The sequence below is a fragment of the Schistocerca cancellata genome, chromosome 10 (genome assembly GCF_023864275.1).
Source record: "Schistocerca cancellata isolate TAMUIC-IGC-003103 chromosome 10, iqSchCanc2.1, whole genome shotgun sequence".
NCBI classification, from domain to species: domain Eukaryota; kingdom Metazoa; phylum Arthropoda; class Insecta; order Orthoptera; family Acrididae; genus Schistocerca; species Schistocerca cancellata.
Genome location: NC_064635.1, coordinates 27,822,870 through 27,849,948, shown reverse-complemented (window position 1 = coordinate 27,849,948; position 27,079 = coordinate 27,822,870). Strand labels below are relative to the sequence as shown.

At 39.3% G+C, this 27,079-nt stretch overlaps 1 protein-coding gene across 1 annotated transcript in view; it reads right to left on the bottom strand.

Moving 5' to 3' along the window:
• Nucleotides 1–27,079, bottom strand: part of LOC126106730 (uncharacterized) — a 143,239-nt gene that overhangs the window by 87,819 nt on the left and 28,341 nt on the right. Inside the window, exon 7 of the mRNA XM_049913108.1 lies at nt 21,845–22,149. Within this exon, the coding sequence (XP_049769065.1) occupies nt 21,845–22,149 (305 nt within the window). The remainder of the gene's footprint in view (nt 1–21,844; nt 22,150–27,079) is intronic.

The following is a 27,079-nucleotide window of genomic DNA, read 5'->3' as shown; positions in this document are numbered from 1 at the left end:
AAATACTTCAGTCAGTAGAGCACTTGCCACCTACAAAAGGCCAAGGTCCCAGATTAGAGCCCCACTCCAGCACACAGTTTTAGTCTGCCAGGAAGTTTCAAATCAGTATATGGACAGCTGCACTGTGAAATTCAGTCTGGATGTACTTTGCTCTTGCCAGCCCCATCTCAAACCTCTTGCCATTTCATCTATGCTCTTTCCACTATATCCGCAATCCCTTTCCTATTTACGGTCAGCATATTCACCACTCTCACACATTTCTCCAAACCGAAACAATACTTAAATTATCAATGTCTAATCTCTTTTCATTTATTTACTTTTTTGCCATGTGGTCTCACCACGCCATTAGTTACCGTTCATTTGCCTTTAGATTGGAAAGGGAGTATCTATATCACCTATGGGAAGGAACTTTACTCAAAACCTAAGCTACTTTGCACTTAGTAGTAGTAGTAGTAGTAGTAGTAGTAGTAGTAGTAGGTGCGTGGTCATCAATGAAAGTAAATAGGTATGTCTGCATGCACAGCCTTTAAGTGGGAATACCACATTACCATTTTGGTTACAGTTCTTGAGGTGGTGGTTTGCTGTTGCCCCATTTGGTCTGTTACGAATTGTAGGGGTGTATCTCCATCATGTGAATGACTGGTGAGTGCCATTATTGTGGAGTACAGAAAAGAACAAAGGGGAAGAATCAAACCAGGTGACAATACTTAATCAATATCTCTATAATAGCTTAATGTTCTCATTAAAAGGGATGAACCACCACAACAGTGACTTGTGATGTAATTCCTAAACATTCCATGCAAAAAATTTGGTTTTCACCTAGAATAGTCATAAAATGTCTGTTGGCCAGACAATTATGCTATCAGTCGGCCTCCTTCTATGACTGGGGAAGGAAATTGTCCTTTGCCTTAAGCAATTTAAGGAAATTGTGGAAAACCAAAATCTGAACCGGTAGACAGGGACTTTAACTGCCATTCTGCCAAATGTGACTCCAATGTCTTAACTGCTGCACTTGGTGGAAACTACTAAACACAACAGTGAAACACACACAGTGGAGAAAGACAACCCAACAACACACTCTGAGAAGGTTACAGGAACTCGATTTGGGCAAAATTAGAAATGTGCTGTTGGGAGCTTAGGCTATAAACCTACAGCCAGTCACTGATGGGCGAGTGGAAGCACGTTTATTCAAACTAACATGTCCCTATTAACATCTGTTATGCTGCAGAGCACAGTTAGTTATTAAATTAATTGAAGCGAATAGTTTCAGCTAAACAATCAAAGCAAGGGGTGGTTATATTAGGTGTAAATATTCATGGTTACATTGGACATAAATGCTAACAGCTACATTAGACATAAATACTCTGATGTTTACTGGATAAAGCTGGATTATTAAATACTAAATTAATTACATTAGAAATACCTTAGTTCCATTATTTTGTTAAGATAAAAGGCAGTACTGCACAATCAGCACAGCAATAACATAGATGACATGTGATACTGCAGGGTGCAAAGTAGTTGAAATGAAATGTAAAGGGCACACATTTTAATTTTAGATACTGAACAAAACACATGAATAAACTTTTAATCTAACAAGTGCAGTAGATTAGCAAGTGTAAACTACGACAAAGAAGAAAAAGAAAACTGAAATTAAATTTAAAAAACTCTTATTTTTCTCAAATTAGAGAATCAAATTAATTCCAGCCTCCAACATCACTATAAAGTTGGCACTGTCAAAGAAATATCTGGCTTACCCTCTTGAAAAACTGCACTGCTGCACACATCCTAACACATTCACTTACTGGAATAATTTCCATGCAATCATAGCTCCTTAATGGTGCATTTCTGGCTTAGGGTTATACAGAAAATTCTGCTCGATTCAACGTCCTCTATTCCGTTCTGACCTTACTGTGTATGTTACGGCATGAAGTCCACATCGGCATAAGTGGATACTTTTCAAATACACAGGTTTTTTGCTCTCTGCATGCACAGGGTAGGTTTTGCCTGGGTTACAGTTGGAATTAGTCTCCATCCTCACTGCAGGACCTCCCACAGTAGAGTCCCATTCATGATTTCTTGTTTTCAGATCCTCTTTTCCAATCCATCTCCCACAGCACCTCCATTGGGGTACTATCTGGGAATGGGAAGGTCATTCCAACTTTTCAAAATTTTCTGAACCTCCAGAAACTTCACATAGTTCTGACACAAACAAGATATATGTTTCAGGTCATTGTCTTGCTGCAAAACAAACCCTTCCCCAACTACATGAATCCCAGATGTCTTGGCATGTCACTGGAGAATGGCATGACAATCCTTGTGGTTCATGTTTACACCTACTTCCATCAAATCACTGACTTTATTCCCTCCAAAAGATCCCCATAGCATCACAGAATCCTCTCGATGCTTCACAATTGGAATCACATATAAGGTTTCACAGGGTAAGTGCTGTACAAACTGATGACATTTATTCAGAAATATTTTGAACTTTGACTCGTCAGCGAGTAACAGTTTTTCCCAATCTCCTGCTCTCCAATCTTGGTGTGTCATAGCCCACAGAAGCTCTCTCTTCTTCTTAACAGGGCACAACAATGGTTTCCTTGCTGCTACATAACCCTGAAGGCTGTTTTTTGCCAAAGCGCCATCACACTGTTGACTCACTCACTTGTGTATCCCTAGTTGTGTTTAGTTGAGCAGTAATTCACGGACAGTTCCGAATCTATTATGTTTACTGGTCACTACCATATACTTTTCCTGGCATCCCTATTTTCCTGTGTGCTTCTGAGCAAAGGCACCCATCACGGGAGCCTGTACCTCCATGCTGGTGCATGGTCTTTACAACTCCTTTGATGAAAATTTACAAATTCTTTGATATTTCTTGGATACTATTGCCTTCTTGGTGCAAAGCGATTATCTTCATCTGTGAATCGTAAGGAATCTGGCACTTTGGGAGCATTTGCAATTACTTTCACTGTGTGTACTACCTTCTTTCTTGGCATATCATACCTTCATACAGATGGAACTACAACTGTCAGAACTGTCAAAAACATACCTGTACACAGCTGTGCCATCAACTGGTGCAACCTGACATTTTTGGTGGAACTATTTGGACAGGTAAAGCCAGTTTATATAAAACTGAGGAATATCAATGTTTACCAATATGTATGTGTATGCACAATTATCTGTATAATAAGTGTCATTATTAATCATTATTTGAGCATACTACTATGTATTCTAATTGGTAACTCACATAGATCTCTCCCATCTTGCTCTGTTGTAATGTGCAGCTTTGTTTTTCCAAACTTATGGAGGATAGTTTATTATCGTCTCATACAACCAAAATTACACATACCCACAATAGTTGCTGGGCATGAATGCTATATCAATTAATCTGGAACCAGATGGTTTAAAACCTAATCACAGAAAAAAATGTTTGATTGCCAGTATTTTGGCAAGGGCAGGGAGGAGACATAGTGGCCTTTAAAGTCAACTACACTTAACAGTTATGTTCTGGGTTAGATTACAATCTCCCCACAGTGCGGAAAGTGTGGTGTTCACTATTTATGACAATCAGTTTGACATGACTGTAGAACTCTGAGACTACTAAGTGCAGACGTGGAGCAGTAGACTGCCAGTCAGCAAGCAGATCACTAACTCCCCTCTTTTCAGTCGCTACCCCTGAATAACAGCAGAAACAAAACAAAACAAAACAATGCACTGCACAAGCTGTCATTACAATAATTCACACTTCACAACAAGTCTAACAAATGCAATGGTGAGGATCTAGTCCAGAACTGCATAACAAGATTCCCAAACTATTCCCACTGTTGACAACCTGGGTGTTGGAACTGGCAAACTCTGACGGACAAACCTACAATTCTGATTAATATGGTTCTGAGGGGAGTAGTGTAGCGCTTGTGGTTTAAACGGAAAAAACTGTTAAGGGAGCCCATCCATGACTAAACTGGATATCTCTAACTCTTACAGACTGAATAGTGACTTGCACAGTACAAATAGAGAGAGACAAACAACCATTAACATTACCATAAAAGAGCAACAAAAACAAAACAAATTACATTCTATAATTAACAACTGATCCTTAAATTTCAGATTAAAAAGTTTGGACCAACATTCTCAGGATACTAACCAGTGGTCTTTCAAACATCAGCTACACAATATACTGATGCCACCATCATCAAACATCTGTTTCTACAAATCTACCATGAAGTACAATTTTTCCCATATACAGACATTAGTCCATAAAACAGATGAACTGAACATACTTACATTTGAAGAACATCCAAAATGAGAAGCATGCAAGAAAAAAAGGTATTTTGCTAAATATAAAGTTTTGCTGTGAAAATTGTTAATGTTAAGTTTAGTACTATAATGTTACTTTAGTAAAAAAAAACGCTGTTGATTTACACAATTGTATTTTATTTTTCCACACAGGACTAAGACTGATGTAAAAAAAGAAAAAGAATAGACAGCTGCAATAATTAAGACAGTAATATATTGAAAAATGTTATTAAGTTGGCAACACATTAAAATGAAACAGTAACTTAAGTGGTTGGTGATTACAATAACACTAGAGCAAACAGTAAAAATGGCGAAAGAATAGCAACATATACGGGTAAAGAGTTGATGACTTGATGTTGCAGAACAACTGCATGAAAAAATGGGAGCTATCAACATTGCAGGCAAGTGGAATAAAGGAAAAGGTGAGTTGGTAGCGGTGGTGGTGGCAGGAATTGCAGAGTGGAAGAATTATGCTATCTGAAAGTAATATATTTCCTTCCCACACCATTTCAGCTCTGCAGCCTGGTGACACAGTTCTGTTTGTATCTGCCCACCCATGTCCTTATACTTTCTTTGCACTAATTTTGCAATTATAAGTTTTCTGTTTGTAATTTTTGATCTCCTCTAATACTGAGGAAAGGAACTCTATTTGAAATCAATATCAAATGTTGGCCTGTCTTCCTTATCATTGTCATTGTCGTTGTCGTCAATGTCCATATCAGTTTTATTTTTCTGCTCTGACTCAAAACAGACAGGTCCAGTTTTTTTTTAGAGAGGTGCCAGCCTGTCTTAAACATCTGTCCAATAAAATGTCAGTATCATATTTTATGCATGTTTTGATGATTTTCTCATATAGTGGATCAACAGTTGCTACAAAGTTTTTGAATGACTGCTCCGTGTCTGCAGCTAATGATTTTTATTTTATTTCTGTATTGTTGCAAAAGTAATAAGTAGCTGTAAAATAATATGATATTTTTTTGTAACCTGTAGATTATATACTGGTATAGCTGAAATGTCATTTAAACTATTCACTCCATCAAACCCCATATGCATGTTCATAGGAAACATATTGAACATATTTGTTAGACACACACCTCATCTTTGTAAATACTGGGTGATTCAGCTGTCTCTACCGCGGTTGTTTTGTGCAACCCACACCATTACATCTGGCATTCAAAAACCATACAAGTGATTTTCACATTCTCACTACTTGCAAACTATTAATCCTAGAGAAAAAAATGAACAAGAATACGTTTTCGCTACAGGCTATAGTTTTCAACTTACTCAAGGAAAACTTACAAAAGTAACCTTCAGACCCACCTCCACCCCCACACTCAGTATGTAGTTCACGGCATTCCCTCCTAACATTGTACAAACATTTGCGAATGAGTAAATTACTTCCTACAATGACTTTTTTGTCTTCACCGACTGGTCTTATTATGCCACCCACTCAGTTGAGTACTTACAACTTGTAAAACCGACAGTCATGTTAATTTCATCTACCAATTTTGTGAATTTTAGCAGCATAAAATAAACAATGGTGACTGGAATTTGATAGCAGGAAAAGGGAGAGAAGGAAACTTAGTAGGTGAAAATGGATTGGGGGTAAGAAATGAAAGAGGAAGCTGCCTGGTAGAATTTTGCACAGAGCACAACTTAACCATAGCTAACACTTGGTTCAAGAATCATAAAAGAAGGTTGTATACATGGAAGAATCCTGGAGATACTAAAAGGTATCAGATAGATAAGATAATGGTAAGACAGAGATTTAGGAACCAGGTTTTAAATTGTAAGACATTTCCAGGGGTAGATGTGGACTCTGACTACAATCTATTGGTTATGAACTGTAGATTAAAACTGAAGAAACTGCAAAAAGGTGGGAATTTAAGGAGATGGGACCTGGATAAACCGAAAGAACCAAAGGTTGTACAGAGCTTCAGGGAGAGCATAAGGGAACAATTGACAGGAATGGGGGAAAGAAATACAGTAGAAGAAGAATGGGTAGCTTTGAGGGATGAAGTAGTGAAGGCAGCAGAGGATCAAGTAGGTAAAAAGACGAGGACTAATAGTTATCCTTGGGTAACAGAAGAAATATTGAATTTAATTGATGAACGGAGAAAATATAAAAATGCAGTAAATGAAGCAGGAAAATAGGAATACAAACGTCTCAAAAATGTATGAATATCAAGAGCTCAGATGGAAACTGAGTTCTAAGCAAGGAATGGAAAGCAGAAAGGTGGAAGGAGTATATAGAGGGTCTATACAAGGACAATGGACTTGAGGACAATATTATGGGAATGGAAGAGGACGTAGATGAAGATAAAATGGGAGATATGTTACTACATGAAGAGTCTGACAGAGTACTGAAAGACGTGAGTCGAAACAAGGCTCCGGGAGTAGACAACATTCCATTAGAATTACTGACAGCCTTGGGACAGCCAGTCCTGACAAAACTCTACCATCTGGTCAGCAAGATGTATGAGACAGGCAAAATACCATCAGACTTCAAGAAGAATATAATAATTCCAATCCCAAAGAAAGAAATTATTGACAGATGAGAAAATTACCGAACTATCAGTTTAATAAGTCAAAGCTGCAAAATACTAACACCAATTCTTTACAGACGAATGGAAAAACTGGTAGAAGCCGACCAGAGGGAAGATCAGTTTGGATTCTGTAGAAATACTGGAACACGAGGCAATACTGACCCTACGACGTATCTTCAAAAATAGATTAAGGAAAGGCAAACATATGTGTCTAGCATTTGTAGACTTAAAGAAAGCTTTTGACAATGTTGACTAGAATACTCTCTTTCAAATTCTGAAGGTGGCAGGGTTAAAATACAGACATTCGCCGATGACATTGTAATTCTGTCAGAGACAGTAAAGGACTTGGAAGAGCAGTTGAACTGAATGGACAGTGTCTTGAAAGGAGGATATGAGATGAACATCAACAAAAGCAAAACGAGGATAATGGAATGTAGTCAAATTAAGTCGGGTGATGCTGAGGGAATTAGATTAGGAAATGAGACACTTAAAGCAGTAAAGGACTTTTGCTATTTGGGGAGCAAAGTAACTGATGATGGTCGAAGTAGAGAGGGTATAACATGTAGACTGGCCATGGCAAGGAAACTGTTTCTGAAGAAGATAAATTTGTTAACATGGAGTATAGATTCAAGTATCAGGAAGTCCTTTCTGAAAGTATTTGTATATTTGTATGGAGTGTAGCCATGTATGGACATGAAACATGGACGATGAAAAGTTTGGACAAGAAGAGAATAGAAGCTTTCGAAATGTGGTGCTACAGAAGAATGCTGAAGATTAGCTGGATAGATCACAGAACTAATGAGCAGGTATTGAATAGAATTGTGGAGAAGATGACTTTGTGGCACAACTTGACTAGAAGAAGGGATCGGTTGGTAGGACATGTTCTGAGGCATCAAGGGATCACCAATTTAGTATTGGAGGGCAGCGTGGAGGGTAAAAATCGTAGAGGGAGACCAAGAGATGAATAAACTAAGCAGATTCAGAAGGATGTAGGTTGCAGTAGGTACTGGGAGATGAAGAAGCTTGCACAGGATAGAGTAGCATGGAGAGCTGAAATAAACAATTACACCACTGCAAAACTACTGTGTGCATAACGGTAATCATTTCTCTTTCCTTATCCTCAGAGGCACATTTCAATTAATAGTGTTAATGAAATAAGAGACTATGCTGGTGGCATAACAGCCCAATCAAGAGAGACCAAAAATGGTCGAAAATCAGGAACAGTTAGTGTAGTTGGTCATTTTTGTAGAGTGGTAGGAGGGAATGCCACAAACAACATACTAGAAATCCTGACTGGTGAGGTATGAGTGTGGTCGTTGAGGTGCATTTGGAGGTCACTTTTGTATGTTTCTCTTGAATAATGCAAAAACTGTGGCCTCTGTGAAAAAATATAACAGCACAAAATTTATCTATGTTACATTCCCTACAAAAACAACCTATTCATTTTATCTTGCAGGACAACTAGTATGCACACAGAGAGCAAAGAATACGAAAATCTTGCGTGTGGTTTTCATAAAACAACATCGGTGGGAGCAGCGGACACATCCTGTACACGGTGTGAAGTTGGAGTATGTTCTCTGTAACAGTACCTACGCTAAATTGTCAGTATTTGTCATTGCAGATATTTAATGACAGAAGTGCTAACAAAATATCCAGTAAGTTATTACCTTTCTGGTAGCTTATATTCTATTTACTCAATGCTTTCCACTTTAACTTAAAGAACTCATGTGCGGGATATCTAATGTACAAGGGGATTTTCAAGAAGTAACGCAACACCTTTTTTCTGGAAGCATTTTGTGTTATACAAGATTACAATAAACCATACTATTCCCCACTCTTTTGGCTATAAAACTATTTGTCAACATAATGTCTGTTCAATGCGATGGCCTTTCACCACTTTATTGGAAGGCACGTATGCCCCCATAGTACCATACCACTCTATGGTCGAAGTCTGAGGCAACATCTTGCTCTCCATCATCCACATACTGCTTCCTCCATTGGGCGAAATACTGCTTGATGCAGAGTGCAACCTTCATTGGGCTAAAAAGATAGTCCTTTGTTGCTCTTTATGGTTTTCCGTTAGGTGGTGAGGAACCTAGTTGGCTAAAACCTTCGAGTATCCCAACCAGTGGACGAGAGCGAAAGCACTACAGACAGTCGTCCAGTTCACTGAGGGATTCGACTGTGATCTGTGTGGTTGACCAGCACGCGTGTGATCGGACAGGTTTGCGTGACACTTGCAATAATGACAGACACTTTGCCCACTGATTCACTGTGCTTTTGTTGACTGACAGGTCTCTGCAGAATACCTGCAATGCTCTGGTTTCCCAGCAAATAAAACTCAATGACTGCACTTTGCTCGGAATGCACCTCCGTTACAGAAGCTGTTTCGAAGGCTACATAAAGCAGTGCCACTTACCAGAACTTTATGAAACTACAGAGGCTGAAGTGAGAGTATTCCACAATGTCACACAACAAACTGTGCATTTGTTTTCCACCCGAAATTGGCCGAGGAAAGAAATGTGTCACATTACTTATTGAATGCCCCTTGTAGTTTCATATAAAGCTTTTAGAAGGGTGGGGTGCAATGTAGACTAGCCTCCCCGTGGTGCACCCTGGGCAACGTGATTTTTTATCACGGCTAAATAGTCTACATATCTGGCTGCTGGACCCGTGAGGATTTCCCAGCTTTACAGAATCAGCACAGACATGAACGCGAATACTCGAAACGACGGTTCCTCTCAGAACCCGTTGACCAAGGACATTGGAGATGTCCTTAAAATCCTACAACTCAACGTAGAAGGAAGAGCTAAATCTGACTACCTAATTAAAGTCCTGGACAACCATTCAGTGGATGCTGTCTTGCTCCAGGAAACACATTGCGCCGACAAAAAGCAGTTGAAAAATAGATGCAAACTTCCAGGCTATTCCCTTGCTGCAGCAACTTACCACGCTAACTATGGCACCGCCACCTACTTTAAAAACAACACTGACCAGGTCCACGATATAAAAACACACACTGACCCAAGCGCCTACGTCATAAGAACAAAAATTGCTGATATTGAAGTCATCAACCTCTACAAACCCCCAACTCAGAGACTTTCCACTCGGCTAGATGGAAAAGAGACTACAACCCCGATCTGTGCTTTGTTTCCAGAGACGCCGAAAAGCTACCATTGTGCTGCAATAAACATATATCGCCTGATTTTCCTCGTAGCCAGCACAGGCCCGTCCTGCTACATGTCGGTATACAGATTCCAATAGTGAGATCTACACCTAAACCTCGATGGAATTTTGGCAAAGCCAACTGGGAAGCCTTTACCGCCGAAATGGACCACAACATCCAATGGATTCCACCCGCATCGAAGAACTACAACCGCTTTGTGGGATTACTCCCAGCCATTGCCAAAAAACACATTCCCAGAGGCTACAGAAAACCTATATTCCCAGCTGGAGCCAAGAATGCATAGACCTATATAGTGCATATTCACAAAACAACGATCCTGAAATTGCGGACGAGCTTCTCCAATGCCTGGACTCAGCAAGACGAGAAAAGTGGCACACTCTCATGAAAAATATGGACTTCAAGCACTCCAGCAAGAAAGCCTGGTGCCTTCTTAAAAACCCAGGTGAAAGCTCCATTAAAACCTGTATGGGTGGCAACATACACCCCAAAGAGGTAGCAAACAGAATAGTTAACCTTACGAGAAAAACACCACGCAGAAACAAGGATAAGACTATGAAAGTAAAGAAAGAACTGAGAACCAAGCTCCGACAATCCACACCCGACAACAATTTCTCAAAAACCTTTACCATCCTAGAGATCACAGAAGCACTGAAAGAAATGAAAATGGGTAAAGCGGCTGGTTTAGATGAGGTCTACCCCGAGTTCTTACGGCACCTAGGACCTCGAGCTCTACTGTGGCTAACTCAGTTTTACAATGACATCCAACGATCGGAAACACTACCACTACTATTTAAACAAACCAAGATCGTCGCCATTCTTAAGCCTGGCAAAGATGGAAAGCTCCCAGAGGACTATAGACCTATAGCTCTTCTAAGTGTATGCTACAAACTATTGGAGAGACTTATTCTGAACAGAATAAAACCCATTGCTGAGAATTTCATTCCTATTGAACAAGCCGGATTTAGACCCGGTCAGAGCTGCTGTGATCAAGTATTATCTCTTACCACACATACTGAGAGTGGATTTCAAAGGAAGAAAAAGACAGTCACCGTGTTCATAGATCTATCGTCAGCGTATGACACAGTGTGGAGGGAAGCAATGATTCTTAAACTCCAATGCATTATTCCTTGCAAGAAAACGGCTACCCTAATCAACAATATGCTTTCAAATAGATTTTTTTGAAGTACACCTAGATGGAGAGATAAGCAAGAAATATAGGTTAAATGATTGCCTGCCCCCAAGGATCCGTGCTAGCTCCATTACTTTTTAATATATATACATCAGACCTACCAGAGACATCTTCTAAGAAGTTTATCTATGCAGACGATATTGCTCTCACATATCAACATCAAGACTTCCACAATTCCGAAAGAATCATTGAGGAAGACCTTATCAAAATGGATGAATATTTCGAAACATGGAGGCTCAGACCTAATACTTCTAAAACCCAAGTCTCCTGTTTCCACCTCAACAACAGACAGGCAAACTATGCACCCCACGTAGAGTTCAGAGGCCAGCTGCTTAACTACAATCCCCTCCCAAAGTATCTGGGAATTACATTGGACCGATCTCTGACGTACAAGGAGCACTTATACAAATGCGGAGCAAAAATCAAAACCAGAAATAATGTCCTACACAAACTCACTGGAAGTAGCTGGGGAGCAAGCGCCACAGTTCTCAGAACATCTGCTCTTGCACTAGCATATTCGGTGGCTGAATACTGCGCTCCGGTCTGGCTAAACAGCACTCACACAGCAATGGTGGACACCCAGCTAAACAACACCATGAGGCTCATCTCAGGCACTATTAAACCGACGCCCCACCAATGGCTCCCGGTACTGGCTAACATAGCCCCACCTCATCTAAGGCGAAGATATGCACTGAAAAGGGAATGGCAAAAGTGCGCTAACAACCGTGACCTACCCTTACACGAAGACTGCAAGAATCCCAGCCACAGGCTCAAGTCCCGTAAGCCATCATGGAGATTAGGGCAACAGCTGATCGAGGACAATTATGATATCGATGAAGCCTGGCGTTGGGAATGGGATATGTCTAATCCTGATCACCTTAACTTAGTATCGGACCCAACCGTACGGCCCGAGGGCTTCGGTCTTCCCAGAAAATCTCGGGCGACTTTAAATCATATCTGAACAGGCTATGGTAGATGTAATTACTGGAAGCACAAATGGGGACAAGACTGACTCACCCAACTGCGACTGTGGGAATCCACAAACTCTACATCATATCGCAATGGACTGCCCTACGAGGAGATTCCCTGGCACAATGCAGGAGCTGCACCTCCTGGAGGGAGATGCTTCTGGCTGGCTGAGGGACTTGGACATACAACCATGAGTCTGGTCTACTCTGTTCCTTCTGAAAAACCTATTACTAGATACTATAATTTCTATGTATTTTTGTGTATTTTGTGTTTTACTTCCTTTTTTAGATCTAATAATTGTTTGTTGCCTGTAACATATTGACCATTCATTGTTTTTATACGTTGTTTGTGTTATTACTTACTTACTGCTGTGTTCTATTAGCCATACGAAATATATTTTAGAAGGGTGTTTGAAAATTGCCCAAGGCCAAAACTGTATAACAGTGTGAAAATAAAATGAAAATTAACACCTGCAGGAATCAAGTATTAAAGAAAAAAAAAAAAGAGTTGTGTGTATTGTTTCTCATCTGTTAACATTATGGGCATAAATATTCCTAAATACGTATTAAAATCAAATGCAATGACATTATCAATCATAGTGAGATCTAGATTTCCCCGCAAACAGTCAATTGTCAAAGAAGAACCAATTTAACTGCTTAACAACTGTAAGGTAAAATTGCAAAATTTCTCTGTTGAGTTTGGAACTTTATAAACTTAACAGGCTGACAAGCCTGCCATAGCCTGAGTACAAATTTTGTCAATTTTCTATTAGAAATGAAGTGTGATATGTACTTCTGCAGGAGGCTCTGTGTGATATGATGCCAGACAGTTTCTGTATGGTGGGCACAGCTGCTTCACATGTCTACAATACGATTTTGTAAATGTCTCTATGGCAAATCTCTTCACAGGTCTGTAGGTGGCTATTGTTTTTGCCTACAGTCATTTGCACTTCACAGTTGAAAGCTCTCAAAAGTGCTGCGAGGTGCAGGGGATTTCCCTAAGCTGACATAACTGTAGGAGTGTCTTTGCAGCAAAGAATAAATGTGTTAAAACTTCATGCAAAATGTGGCAGTTTTTCATGCAACATTATAACCTCAAATCTCCTGAACTATGTTAAGTAGGTGGTTCTTACCCCCAGAGTGACTATTGCCTGGCAGTGAGGGATGTGTGTACCAAGTTTGGTTGACATCAGTCCAGTGGTCTGGGAGGAGATATGAAACATCCATAGACACATACTTATTTACACCCATTTTAGAACACATATGGATTTTAGAATGATGATGATTCACAGTGCAACTAACTATGGGTCAAAATTGGAGAAACGGGTTGCCTAGGAAGGGAAACATATTTATTTCCGAGTTTACATACTATATGTGTTTTCCATTTCTGTGTAGCAGGTTTTTGAAGTACGAAGCAGGATTGTCACACTTCACTAAAATTACAGAGCAGCAATTTGTCATTGTGTTAAAGGTAGCACTGCTTGAACATTATTCCAGCATAAGAACTTTACTGTGTCTAGCAGATTTACCATATTTACTCGAATCTAAGCCGCACCTGAAAAATGAGACTCGAAATAAAGGAAAAAAATATTTCCCGAATCTAAGCCGCACCTGAAATTTGAGACTCGAAATTCAAGGGAAGAGAAAAGTTTTAGGCCGCACCTCCAAATCGAAACAAAGTTGGTCCATTGTAATATGAGACACAATTTAGGTTGAACGAAAGACGATACAGCTACAGTAGTTTGGTTCGAGTCGTAAGCTTAGCAGTTAAGCTTTACCAGGTAGCCATTGCTATGCGTCAGGCGCTCCGTCCGTATTTATACGGGTACCCTTCCTTTTTCACGTGCTTCGTCTGGTTTGAATCGATTGCTTATTTTGCTTTGATCTGATAAGTGCCGTTTTCTTTGTTATAGGTGTTTACGTCACTCTAAGCTGAAAATGCATTACTGTACTGTGTCATGCATTGTTTGTCGCATTCTGATAGTGCGTATTTACGGCCTGTCGCCGCTCGCGGCATGACTTGCTTTATGCGCGCCACCGCCACTTTTAAAAAAAAGAGGAATCGTCTCATTAGCGAAACAATGGCAAGAGACTGCTATTTGTTGTTACTTACACTGCTGCTTTATTTGATAACCAACAAGAACCAAATAATAGACTGCGTATGATAGAAGATGTTCTGAACGAGAGTTAGGCGCATATTTTTTTCCGTTTGAAAATCTTTGCGGCCGCTTATTTAGTACATCAAATTCTGCACAGAAATTAGTCATCTTACATTTAAAATCGAGTCAGTTGCCGTGCTTCATTTCTGACTATATCACTATTAGGCATAAGAATAATACGAATATAAACATGACACGATACGTATATTCTTCCGCGTTTGCTGTTGTTTCACTCTAGTTTCGTAGTGTATTAGGCATGCAGGATTTAAATGAGATAGCAGCAAACATGAAAGAATACATGGCAAAATGTTTATTTTCGTATTATTCTTATGGTGAAGAGAATACTGCATGTGATTCACATTTCATCAGGTTCCTATTAGCAACCCTCTCTTCTCACAGGTAGGAAAAAACTCTGAGCGTAGAGTTGGCCATATTGACAAACATCCCTAACAGTCTTGCCAGTCGGATTTTCGTAGTACATTGAAATTCTGCTACATTCGAAGATGAACAATATGGAATTTGTATTTACTTCGTTGGATAATGTAAGAAAATGCAGTGGCCAAAACAAGGGGCGGAGAAAAAAAGTTTTGGCGCCAGTATTTATCTTTGTGCCCACAAAGCATGCTTATGTAGCGCTACATATATTCGATGGCAGAAGTTAGATGTGGCGGCACCTACCAACATTTTTCAGAACCTCCGCTTGCTTTACACTCGATTCTAAGCCGCAGGCGGTTTTTTGGATTACAAAAACCGGAAAAAAAGTGCGGCTTAGATTCGAGTAAATACGGTATACAACCTCTGACATAATTCTAAGTCGGTGTCTATTTACCGATAACATTTGGGTGGCCTCTCATATTCTGGCGGTAGATAGATGTGAATTGCTCCGACAGAGTGAGATGCCTCCATGTTATCCGCTCCAAATATACTTTTTGCCTTGATTCCGGGACTCTCTGAAGGAGCAATATTCAAGATAACTGAGAATTCCTTCTTCAAGTTACCCACAGACAAAGACTGCAGGAGTCTAACAAATATGAGCACACAGAGTATGCTATAAATATGAGAAACATAATGGGACATGTGAGACAAGCACATTACATGAAAGAATTGTCTGAAATGAAACTAGAAACAAAGACAGAAAAAAATTTCAGTCAAAACACAGCAGCAGCAGATCGAGAGAGGAAGGTTTCACGTTATCTATCTCTGTATCAGCCTACATGGTTTGTGTCCCTTTGTTCACTATCCATAAATGTCAAACTCACCCCAGAACTCTCCTCTCCCTTTTTCCAGATAGGGATACGATGTGAGACAGATATATATGGTGAATGAATTTTTTAGCAGCAACTGCTTATGCTATCACTACTTGATGAAATTTGTTTGATAGCCTGATCCGCTGAGACAGGCAGCATCCAGTTTGAACACATTCTGACTTGGTCACTTAGCTTCCAGAGACGTCAGAGTGAGTTGGTGTTTACCATGTCTGTTGTGCATAATGGATTTTGAACAATTCTTGGAACATTAAATTCTGTTTCAAGTTGCAAAAAGTGCCAAAGAAACTCATAAAATGTTGAAATTGGTCTATGGTGATAACTAAAGACTGGATTATATGCACTTGCGTATTTGGCTCATTTCCACTGGTTATTACACATTTTGACTAAAAACTAGTGACGATGCATATTTTCGCTCTATGTTTACAATATTTTAAAAAATTTGATGGGTGGTCTCTAGCTCAATCTAATTTGGGTGTCTCATAGTTTGACCACAACCTAGAACTGCGTGCAATCGCTAACCGAGAGGCCACTTCCTAGCGAAATTATTACAGAAGAGGAATAGGAATTGGCAGACAGAGTCAATGCACCTGCACCCTTGCCCACAGTTAATCCCCTCCGCTGTCACACCATATACGGCAGCAACAATTAAATTAAACTACGCAAGCTTTCAGTCGCACATCCATTGTTTCAGTTTAGCTTTCAATTTACATGTACAGAGTTGAACGTGTTTACAACGTTTAGTGTGTTAATGTGTTGTGCGCAATGCCAACCGAAAAAAGAAATGTCATTTCGTGGATAGCTGATCATCCTGGAACATTTACATATGACAGAATTGTTTTATATTGTCGATTTTACGAGAAAAACGTTTCATGCAAAAAAAGTTTCAAATAGACCAACATGTCAAGACAAGTCTTCATATAGCAGGAATGTAGAAGAAAGGACCACGACAACAACAGACAACAGCAAGTTGCAGTAGCAGGGATTTGTCCAAAGGTAACCAAAAAGTCAGTTTAAACATGGATCTCTGTGAAGCATTCATTGCAAGCAATATTCCTCTTCAGAAACTTACAAACCCTATCCTCAAAGGCTTCCTGTGCAAATATTGCTAAAATACATCAGATGAATCAACACTGCGTAAAAATTACATACCGACGATTTATGAAAATGTTCTGGAAGAAATGTGCAATGAACTCAAGGACAGCACTATCTGGTTTTCTGTTGACGAAACTCCAGACACTTGTGGCCATTACATTGCAAATTTAATTGTTGGTGCTTTTAAAGAACAGCCTCCTCCTACCCATTCAGCAGTCTGCAAAGAACTTGAACTTTTACCAGAAACAATAAGTGCCAACATAATACCCAAATTCAAATACTGCCCAGTTACCTCAGTTGATGTAGAATAGTGCTTTTCTGTTTATAAAAATGTGTTGAGTGATGGAAGACACAATCTTACTACTGAACATTTGGAACTGTACTTGGTTGTTTATGTTTATAATAGCAGAAAAATGTAAAATAAATTATAAATGATGCTTTGGTCCAATAGCATTAATTAAAAGTTCACACTGTTCAAAATTCATGATTGTATGTTGAAGCTTCCTGGCAGATTAAAACTGTGTGCCGGACCGAGACTCGAACTCGGGACCTTTGCCTTCGCAGGAGAGCTTACGCAACGTTTGGAAGGTAGGAGACGAGGTAGTGGCAGAAGTAAAGCTGTGAGGATGGGGCGTGAGTCGTGCTTGAGTAGCTCAGTTGGTAAAGCACTTGCCCGCGTAAGGCAAAGGTCCCAAGGTTGAGTCTCGGTCCGGCACACAGTTTTAATCTGCCAGGAAGTTTCATATCAGTGCACACTCCGCTGCAGAGTGAAAATCTCATTCACCATTGTATGTCGTTTTTTAAATAAAATATTATGCAGTTTTTGAGCATGCCCCTGTGCGTGCAATATATCTCAAATTTGGTCCTGTACATATCGACTGCGGCTCACTCGCATCACATCGGCTTGTTACTGACAACAATAGCAAAGAAGGAACAATTCTTGAAACATAGTATGTGTTCCCACTTTGCAAATTTTTAGACAATAATCCCAGAAAGACCTCCTTCCTAACCTCTATCAGAAAGTATTCAGAAAATATCAGCATTCTAAATGTACCGATTTTTTGTATGGCTGGTGCTCATCCTCGTAATTGATAAGCACAGGTTCAACTTTCAGATATAATGCACACAGCAACTACCATATTTTTTTATTATTTGATCTTGCATTTTTCGACACTTTTCATGCATGTTAAAGTATTTTTCATGCATATTTTAAGGTTTTTATGATGCACATAATCCAGTCTCTAGTTATAATGCTGTAATTCTAAAGACTATTTACAAGTAGTATGAGCAATTTAAAAGTGGAAATGAGTTGGTAGAGGATGGGCAATATTAGGGACTTCATTAAATCGGTTTGATGGCTTCCATTACAGCAGTTGGTAGAGAACTCTGAATTTTCATATCAGGATTGAACCCACAGGCCCAAGTTTCATCTCCAGTTGCGATTTTGGACATGAAGCCCGGATCTGAATGGAGATGATCATTCACATCCATGCACAGTAACATAAGATTCCTCCTTCTGTTCATCGCTCAAAAGTCTGGAAACAAATTTTGCACACACTTATCTCATTTGCAAATTATTGGTTAAAATGCTTTTCACACACTTGTATGAACAATTTTTGCCAATTTTCTTCTGTTTTTTGAATTTAATGAAGTCCCTAATATTGCCCATCCTCTACCAACTCATTTCCACTTTTAAATTGCTCATACTACTTGTAAATAGTCTTTAGAATTACAGCATTATAACTAGAGACTGGATTATGTGCATCATAAAAACCTTAAAATATGCATGAAAAATACTTTAACATGCATGAAAAGTGTCGAAATATGCAAGATCAAATAATAAAAAAATATGGTAGTTGCTGTGTGCATTATATCTGAAAGTTGAACCTGTGCTTATCAATTACGAATATTCAAACCTATATTCAGGGACCTTGCAAATGAAAACTTACTGAAGAAATGCCTTCATGGTGGTACCCAAAACCTAAATGAAAGTTTTAACCAATGTGTATGGGAAAGATTGCCAAAAACCGTTTTTGTGGGAAGAAATGCACTTGCTATTGGTGTTTATGATGCAGTTTCATGTTTTAATGACGGTGTGCAAAGCAGGAAATATGTATTAGAGAAAATGGGAATTAAGCCCGGAGTGAACTGTATCAAAGTTTTGTATGCGATAGACAGCGTGTAGTGAAAGCAGATAAATCATTTTTGGAGGTCATAAAATCAAGAAGAGTGCATCATAGGAATGTGAAGAGGAATGTGAAGTTTAAAATGTAATAACTCAGTCATTTTTTCATAAATTATAAATTCCAGAGTTTCATACTCCTTTAAGTATGATTTGCATGCTGTGGAAAATTTACTGAAGAATCTCTTACTTATGAAGAAAAGTGTACCTAAAGCAATTAATGCAGCCAATGGTAACGGAAAAAATGGTTGAATTTCACATATAAAACAAGTTGCTTTTGTTATGTTTTTCAACGTCCAGTGCTATCAGTGTTAATCCTGAATACTTCTTGGTCATGCTGACAAATTTTTATGAATGTATTTGTAAAAGTATAGACAGTGGAAATTAAAAAGTCCTGTGGTGCCTCTCCTGCTGTAAGTCGGCCCGTTTGACATCCACCCCCCTTAAAGCAGCTCTGCTGGGTAATACTAAATGTAGAATGGGCAAGTCATGATGGACCTCCTTCATTCACAGAACCAGTAGAGCAATGTTGTGATTCCGTTTTGAAGCAAGGGGAGGGGACATCCTCAAGGGAATTGTGGAATGCTGATGGGCACATGTACTGCTGCCATTTTGTGGAGTGCTGGGAATCAGTATGTGAGTGTTTCGGATCAGTCCTTCCTGCAACTCATAAGAGCAGTACAAGGAAGCCACAGAGAAAAGACTGAGGGCTTTATTTCATCACTATTCCATAAAGGATCACTTCCATCTTGAAACTGCAGTCACACCAATGAATCTACATAATTTCTCATGAACTGTGTAACAACCAGAACAAATAAACATATATACTAATTGCATAAGCCACATTATTTCCTGTCATGTTCAACTACATTAAAAGTTTTTGAGTAACAAATAATCATTTCCAGAAATTCTTTCGTCAATAACAAGCCTGTATCCAGATACCAGTAGGGGGCAAAGTTTTCGTGTAACATGAGATTCTTCCACATAGTGTGTTCCACTATTATTCTCTTAGGCCAACAAAAGATGTTCGTGTGAGTTGAAGACATTTTTAGGTAGTTAGTAAAGGGAGCCCTTCCCAATGTATGTGCTTTTGCTGAAATACTTGAAAAGATGAAGAAAGAAATGTGGGCACTGGGCACTGACAAAGCATGATGGTGATCAAGCATCTCCACCTGCTGTGCTTCAGCGTCATGGCTTGGTGGTGTTTTGGCAAGCAGAATAAGACACGGTCTACAGTGTTGACAGCAAAAAAGGCAACTGATATGTTCAGGTCTTAAATGTCTTTTCAATACATTCTCTTACGTGATGTTACAAAAGTCACTTGGTTTAGTGTTGTTCTGGCTTAAGAAAGATCTTACGGGTCTCAACGTTCTGCGGAAGGAGATGAAGTCTACGTGGCCAGGAAGAGAGGCAGGTTCACAACATCAAGAAATCTAGAAGAAGGCGACCATGAACATTAAAGAAGGTGAAGGTGATTGCTTGAAGCTTCATGGCGACACACTGATAATGAAGTGAAAGCCACACAAAAACTTGTGTCTAACTTCAAATGTACCTGCAAAGTAACAAGATATCAGGGCAGATATTTGTTGGTAGCCTTTTTCTTCTTTTCTGGATCACTGATATTTTACAATAGTAAATAGACATTTTAATACTTTTTAGGTGACACACACAGCACCCCTTCAGAAGGTGCGGATTCTACTGTCATAAACTTGTCCAAACCAAGTATTAATTCACTGTGCCGCTATGGAGTACCTGCAAAGTAACAAGATATCAGGACAGATATTTGTTGGTAGCCTTTTTCTTCTTTTCTGGATCACTGATATTTTCCGAGGATATCCGTTTATAGATGTGATCTATGGATGAATATAGAAGTTTGATGCAAACACACAAAATACTGAGTTTCAACATAAAACATTTTTGAGGCTTCCTAGCTTTATACCCAAGGCTATAAAAATGAGACAGAATTGTACATTTAAATTAATATAATATGTACAAAAATAGAGGGACAACATAGTTAGCCTGCTGGGCAATGAAGAATCTACTGCAATAAAATTTTCAAGGGCTATTTGCCGTATCAATTTGCTGTGTGTCCATGACATTTTGGAAAGCATGTGCCCACCTCCCAATTTCTGCTAATGCCTTCCAGAAGATGTAAGGAGAGTGTATGCCATATGAAATGATCAGAGCACACTAAAATTTTTTCGTTAAAGGACATGCGAAAATTTTACTGTATTAAGGTTTTGCAAAAACCTTCATCTGTATATAAAGGATTAATGACTATACTATGAAGCTTTTTTCAGTGCACCAAATTTCTGACAAAGCATCATGAACAGTACAATTGATAATTGCCAACAGTAACACATTGTGTGAATTCACGGCCATTTTTATATGTATGGCACGCTGTTTTGAGCAGATATACAACGGCTCTTTAAGTGAACAGTAGTTGTTCGACTTAGAAAAGATATTCATAAATACAGACCTAGTGGAAATGCGACATCACTCAGTAAATTTACTGTCCCTCATTGAGTTATTTTTCATCACACACTTCATGCAAAAGCTAATAATGAAGTTTATTATGGCTTTAGCTGTCTATTACGGTTATGGAAAATGCAGCTGCACGAGTGGTTGCCTATCTCCCCCGCTGTTCTTGTTGTTACTGAAACTATACGGTTGCTTGATTTCACTCATATGTACACTACTTAATAAAATTAAATCATTCAGAAATTGCCACACAATTCCACTGTCACATTTTCACATGCACCATAAACACGGTGCATACACAAAGAAAAAAGCAAAGCCATGAGAAGTGAAGCACATGGTGATTAACAGATAAGCAAAGGACAATATCACAGTACATAAATACGCAGATACAATCAACAACACTGACTGAAAATGTAATTTATATGGATGATCAAAAATAAACTTCACGAGGCACAACGTCTACAATCAGTACTCACTTTGATGACAGTCTTGAGCGTGCCAGTGTAAGGTGCCGACTTGGGCACTGGGGGTGGCGGGGGCACGGCGTGGCGCATCGTCAGGCCCAGTGCCCACAGGATAGACACTTTTTCTGCCTGCTCCTCTGGCGTCGCCTCAGGGAGCTTCGCCGGTTCAGATACTTCGGGCGTGACAGTGGGTGTGTCCTCACTGATGGTAGCTGCCGAGTCTTCATCATTAATAATTCCTCCAGATTCCTTTTTAGCAATGCGGTCCAGAATTTCTTCCAACACGCACTTCACATCCGAGGAGAGCTGCTGTTCTGCTGATAAAATATCCACGAGATGGCTTTAGGAGTAAGAAATTCTAGTAAGCTTTTACAGTTAATTTTGTATACAACAGTATGCATTTTGATTAATCATTTATTTATATTGGAAGATACTACTTCTTCCTTCGAGAAACTATATTTTGCAGAACATTTGCTGTGTTGGACGAGTGATAACTGAGTTTATTGCTTCCCCAAAATTTTCATATTGTAACTGTGAGACATTAACTGTTATAAAATCTATCAGAGGATGTGTGAAGTTATTTGCTCCTACAATCAATCATGCCTAGTTCAAGCTCATTCACTTCTCTCTACTGACTTATTCTGACAGAAAGCAAGTTTATGGTATTTTTATTCCTGTGTGTGTGTGTGTGTGTGTGTGTGTGTGTGTGTGTGTGTGGTTTGCTCTAAGGAATTAGCAACTTGAGGCTTTTCCACAGTGTGGTGAAAGGAGCTGCAGTTTTAAGTCCTACAAAAAAAAAATTCCAATATGCAGCTACTACAAGTACTTAAGATGCAGACTTTTGAAAGCATTAGAACTTCATTTTCAATGCAAAACAAGAGGGGTACAGCTTGATCCTACAAGGAGAGTAAGGAAGAACTGCCCTTGAAAATGTAAGTGCCCTTGAAAAATGCCGAACAATAATTCCATAGTGTGGTAAACTATAGTTATCACTACCTGTCACTGCACGCCGGCCACACGTGCAACTTGTTGCGCCGGCGTGCCACAGATTTTATTTTATGCCCTGAGCTAATGCTCGCTAGCCGTGGATGTGAGGACCAACACCAGAGGATCCACCATCGGCCTCCAGCTCGATCTGCGACACCAACTAGCTGTGCCGACTCAAAACTAGTGATGTCAATTCCAATGATGTCTATGATTGTCTCCATCTAGGCTGACGTGAGTCTCCAGAAATCAGCCTACACCATATCATTATCTGTTAGCTATCGTGCAACCTCGAAGTTCGGACTTGTCGTTATGCTACAGACCGTATCACTTTTGGGTGTACTTCCATGTTATGCCATCATGCGTTGTATCAAAAAAACAGATTCAAAAGTCATTGTTTGTGTGGTCTGCCACAATACAGAGAGTCATCTGGTGTTCAAGTGCGGTCATTTAATGTGCTTGCTTCTTAAGTTTGTCACTGGCCATAAGTGATTTTTCACATATTGGTATTGTGCTGAATCATCATTTGCTATTTTAGAAGGATACTATTCATGCCATTTCATCGCTTTACCTCAGAGGATGTCTCCCACAGTTGGAGAAGAAACGTCAGGGGAGAGTTTTATTCATCGACCATGGCCTATCGGCTCTCAAGTTTTAAGTGAAGACCCTACCGGCTGTGAAAGCCTACACTGTATGATCAATTACCATATAAGTCTATCCACCAATGGAAGATGCAAATGATAAAGACAAGGATGCTTTTTACGAGCAGTTGCATGATTTATTTGATGAAACAATCAGTCATAATCTTACACTTCTTATGAGCGATATGAATGCATTACTTAGCAACTTTCATAAAAGTATTCAACATGCTGGACCCTTTGCAACAGCATAACGCACGAATGATAGCGGTTAATGTTTCCCTTCACAGGATCTGTATAGGACATAAAATGATACATAAGATAACCAGATAACCTGACTTCACCTGACTGAGACACTCTAAATGAAATTGATTGTTGTTGTTGTTGTGGTCTTTAGTCCTGAGACTGGTTTGATGCAGCTCTCCATGCTACTCTATCCTGTGCAAGCTTCTTCATCTCCCAGTACCTACAGCAACCTACATCCTTCTGAATCTGCTTAGTGTATTCATCTCTTGGTCTCCCCCTACGATTTTTACCCTCCATGCTGCCCTCCAATATTAAATTGGTGATCCCTTGATGCCTCAGAACATGTCCTACCAACCGATCCCTTCTTCTGGTCAAGTTGTGACACAAACTTCTCTTCTCCCCAATCCTATTCAATACTTTCTCATTAGTTACGTGATCTACCCATCTAATCTTCAGCATTCTTCTGTAGCACCACATTTCGAAAGCTTCTATTCTTATCTTGTCCAAACTATTTACCGTCCATGTTTCACTTCAATACATGGCTACACTCCATACAAATACTTTCAGAAATGACTTCCTGACACTTAAATCTATACTCGATGTTAACAAATTTCTCTTCTTCAGAAACGCTTTCCTTGCCATTGCCAGTCTACATTTTATATCCTCTCTACTTCGACCATCATCAGTTATTTTGCTCCCCAAATAGCAAAACTCCTTTACTACTTTAAGTGTCTCATTTCCTAATCTAATTCCCTCAGCATCACCCGACTTAATTCGACTACATTCCATTATCCTTGTTTTGCTTTTGTTGATGTTCATCTTATATCCTTCTTTCAAGACACTGTCCATTCCGTTCAACTGCTCTTCCAGGTCCTTTGCTGTCTCTGACAGAATTACAATGTCATCGGCAAACCTCAAGGTTTTCATTTCTTCTCCATGGATTTTAATACCTACTCCGAATTTTTCTTTTGTTTCCTTTACTGCTTGCTCAATATACAGATTGAATAACATCGGGGAGAGGCTACAACCCTGTCTCACTCCCTTCCCAACCACTGCTTCCCTTTCATGTCCCTCGACTCTTATAACTGGCATCTGGTTTCTGTACAAATTGTAAATAGCCTTTCGCTCCCAGTATTTTATCCCTGCCACCTTTAGAATTTGAAAGAGAGTATTCCAGTCAATATTGTCAAAAGCTTTCTCTAAGTCTACAAATGCTAGAAACGTAGGTTTGCCTTTCTTTAATCTTTCTTCTAAGATAAGTCGTAAGGTCAGTATTGCCTCACGTGTTCCAGTATTTCTACGGAATCCAAACTGATCTTCCCCGAGGTCGGCTTCTACTAGTTTTTCCATTCGTCTGTAAAGAATTCGTGTTAGTATTTTGCAGCTGTGGCTTATTAAACTGATTGTTCGGTAATTTTCACATCTGTCAACACCTGCTTTCTTTGGGATTGGAATTATTATATTCTTCTTGAAGTCTGAGGGTATTTCGCCTGTTTCATACATCTTGCTCACCAGATGGTAGAGTTTTGACAGGACTGGCTCTCCCAAGGCCGTCAGTAGTTCCAATGGAATGTTGTCTACTCCGGGGGCCTTGTTTCGACTCGGGTCTTTCAGTGCTCTGTCAAACTCTTCACGCAGTATCGTATCTCCCATTTCATCTTCATCTACATCCTCTTCCATTTCCATAATATTGTCCTCAAGTACATCGCCCTTGTATAGTCCCCCTATATACTCCTTCCACCTTTCTGCTTTCCCTTCTTTGCTTAGAACTGGGTTTCCATCTGAGCTCTTGATGTTCATACAAGTGGTTCTCTTATCTCCAAAGGTCTCTTTAATTTTCCTGTAGGCAGTATCTATCTTACCCCTAGTGAGATAAGCCTCTACATCCTTACATTTGTCCTCTAGCCATCTCTGCTTAGTCATTTTGCACTTCCTGTCGATCTCATTTTTGAGACGTTTGTATTCCTTTTTGCCTGCTTCATTAACTGCATTTTATATTTTCTCCTTTCATCAATTAAATTCAATATTTCTTCTGTTACCCAAGGATTTCTAAGAGCCCTGGTCTTTTTACCTACTTGATCCTCTGCTGCCTTCACTACTTCATCCCTCAAAGCTACCCATTCTTCTTCTACAGTATTTCTTTCCCCCATTCCTGTCAATTGTTCCCTTATGCTCTCCCTAAAACTCTGTACAACCTCTGGTTCTTTCAGTTTGTCCAGATCCCATCTCCTTAAATTCCCACCTTTTTGCAGTTTCTTCAGTTTTAATCTACAGGTCATAACCAATAGATTGTGGTCAGAGTCCACATCTGCCCCTGGAAATGTCTTACAATTTAAAACCTGGTTCCTAAATCTCTGTCTTACCATTATATTATCTATCTGATACCTTTTAGTATCTCCAGGGTTCTTCCATGTATACAACCTTCTATCATGATTCTTAAACCAAGTGTTAGCTATAATTAAGTTGTGCACTGTGCAAAATTCTACCAGGCGGCTTCCTCTTTCATTTCTTAGCCCCAATCCATATTCACCTACTATGTTTCCTTCTCTCCCTTTTCCTACACTCGAATTCCAGTCACCCATGACTATTAAATTTTCGTCTCCCTTCACTACCTGAATAATTTCTTTTATATCATCATACATTTCCTCAATTTCTTCGTCATCTGCATAGCTAGTTGGCATATAAACTTGTACTACTGTAGTAGGCGTGGGCTTCGTGTCTATCTTGGCCACAATAATGCGTTCACTATACTGTTTGTAGTAGCTTACCAGCATTCCTATTTTCCTATTCATTATTAAACCTACTCCTGCATTACACCTATTTGACTTTGTGTTTATAACCCTGTAGTTGAAATGAAATTGATTATGTTTATATAAATAGTCAATGGACATCATCTTTGCGAGATAAATGAATCTATAATGCCGCAGATGTGGGGTCAGACCATTTCTTGGCCTGAGCAGACTTTAAACTGAAGTTCAAATCACAGCAATGCTGTGTGTATGCAATTCTGTTGAAGTTTGCAATGAGAAATATCTTATTTTTCAAGACTAAGTTTCTGGCAACACTCAGTTTCAAACTTTGTGTTCGAAACTAATAATCGCAAATGAAGGCTATTTCTTATTGCAAACTTCCAACAGTGCCACAAACAGTAATTTATTAAAAATAAATTTCTGATCCATTTCTCCTGCATCATGCTGGAGGTTCATAAACTGAAGTGACACTTCAATGCAGCAAAGCCAAAAGACATGAGAGTAGATAATTAATTCGTAATCTGCATTAAAAATTGATTCCGGGCATTTCAAGATAGGACATCAAAATGGAATGTTTTAAATTCAAGAACTCTGTGAGATCATGTGCTGAAGAAACAACTGGATGATGG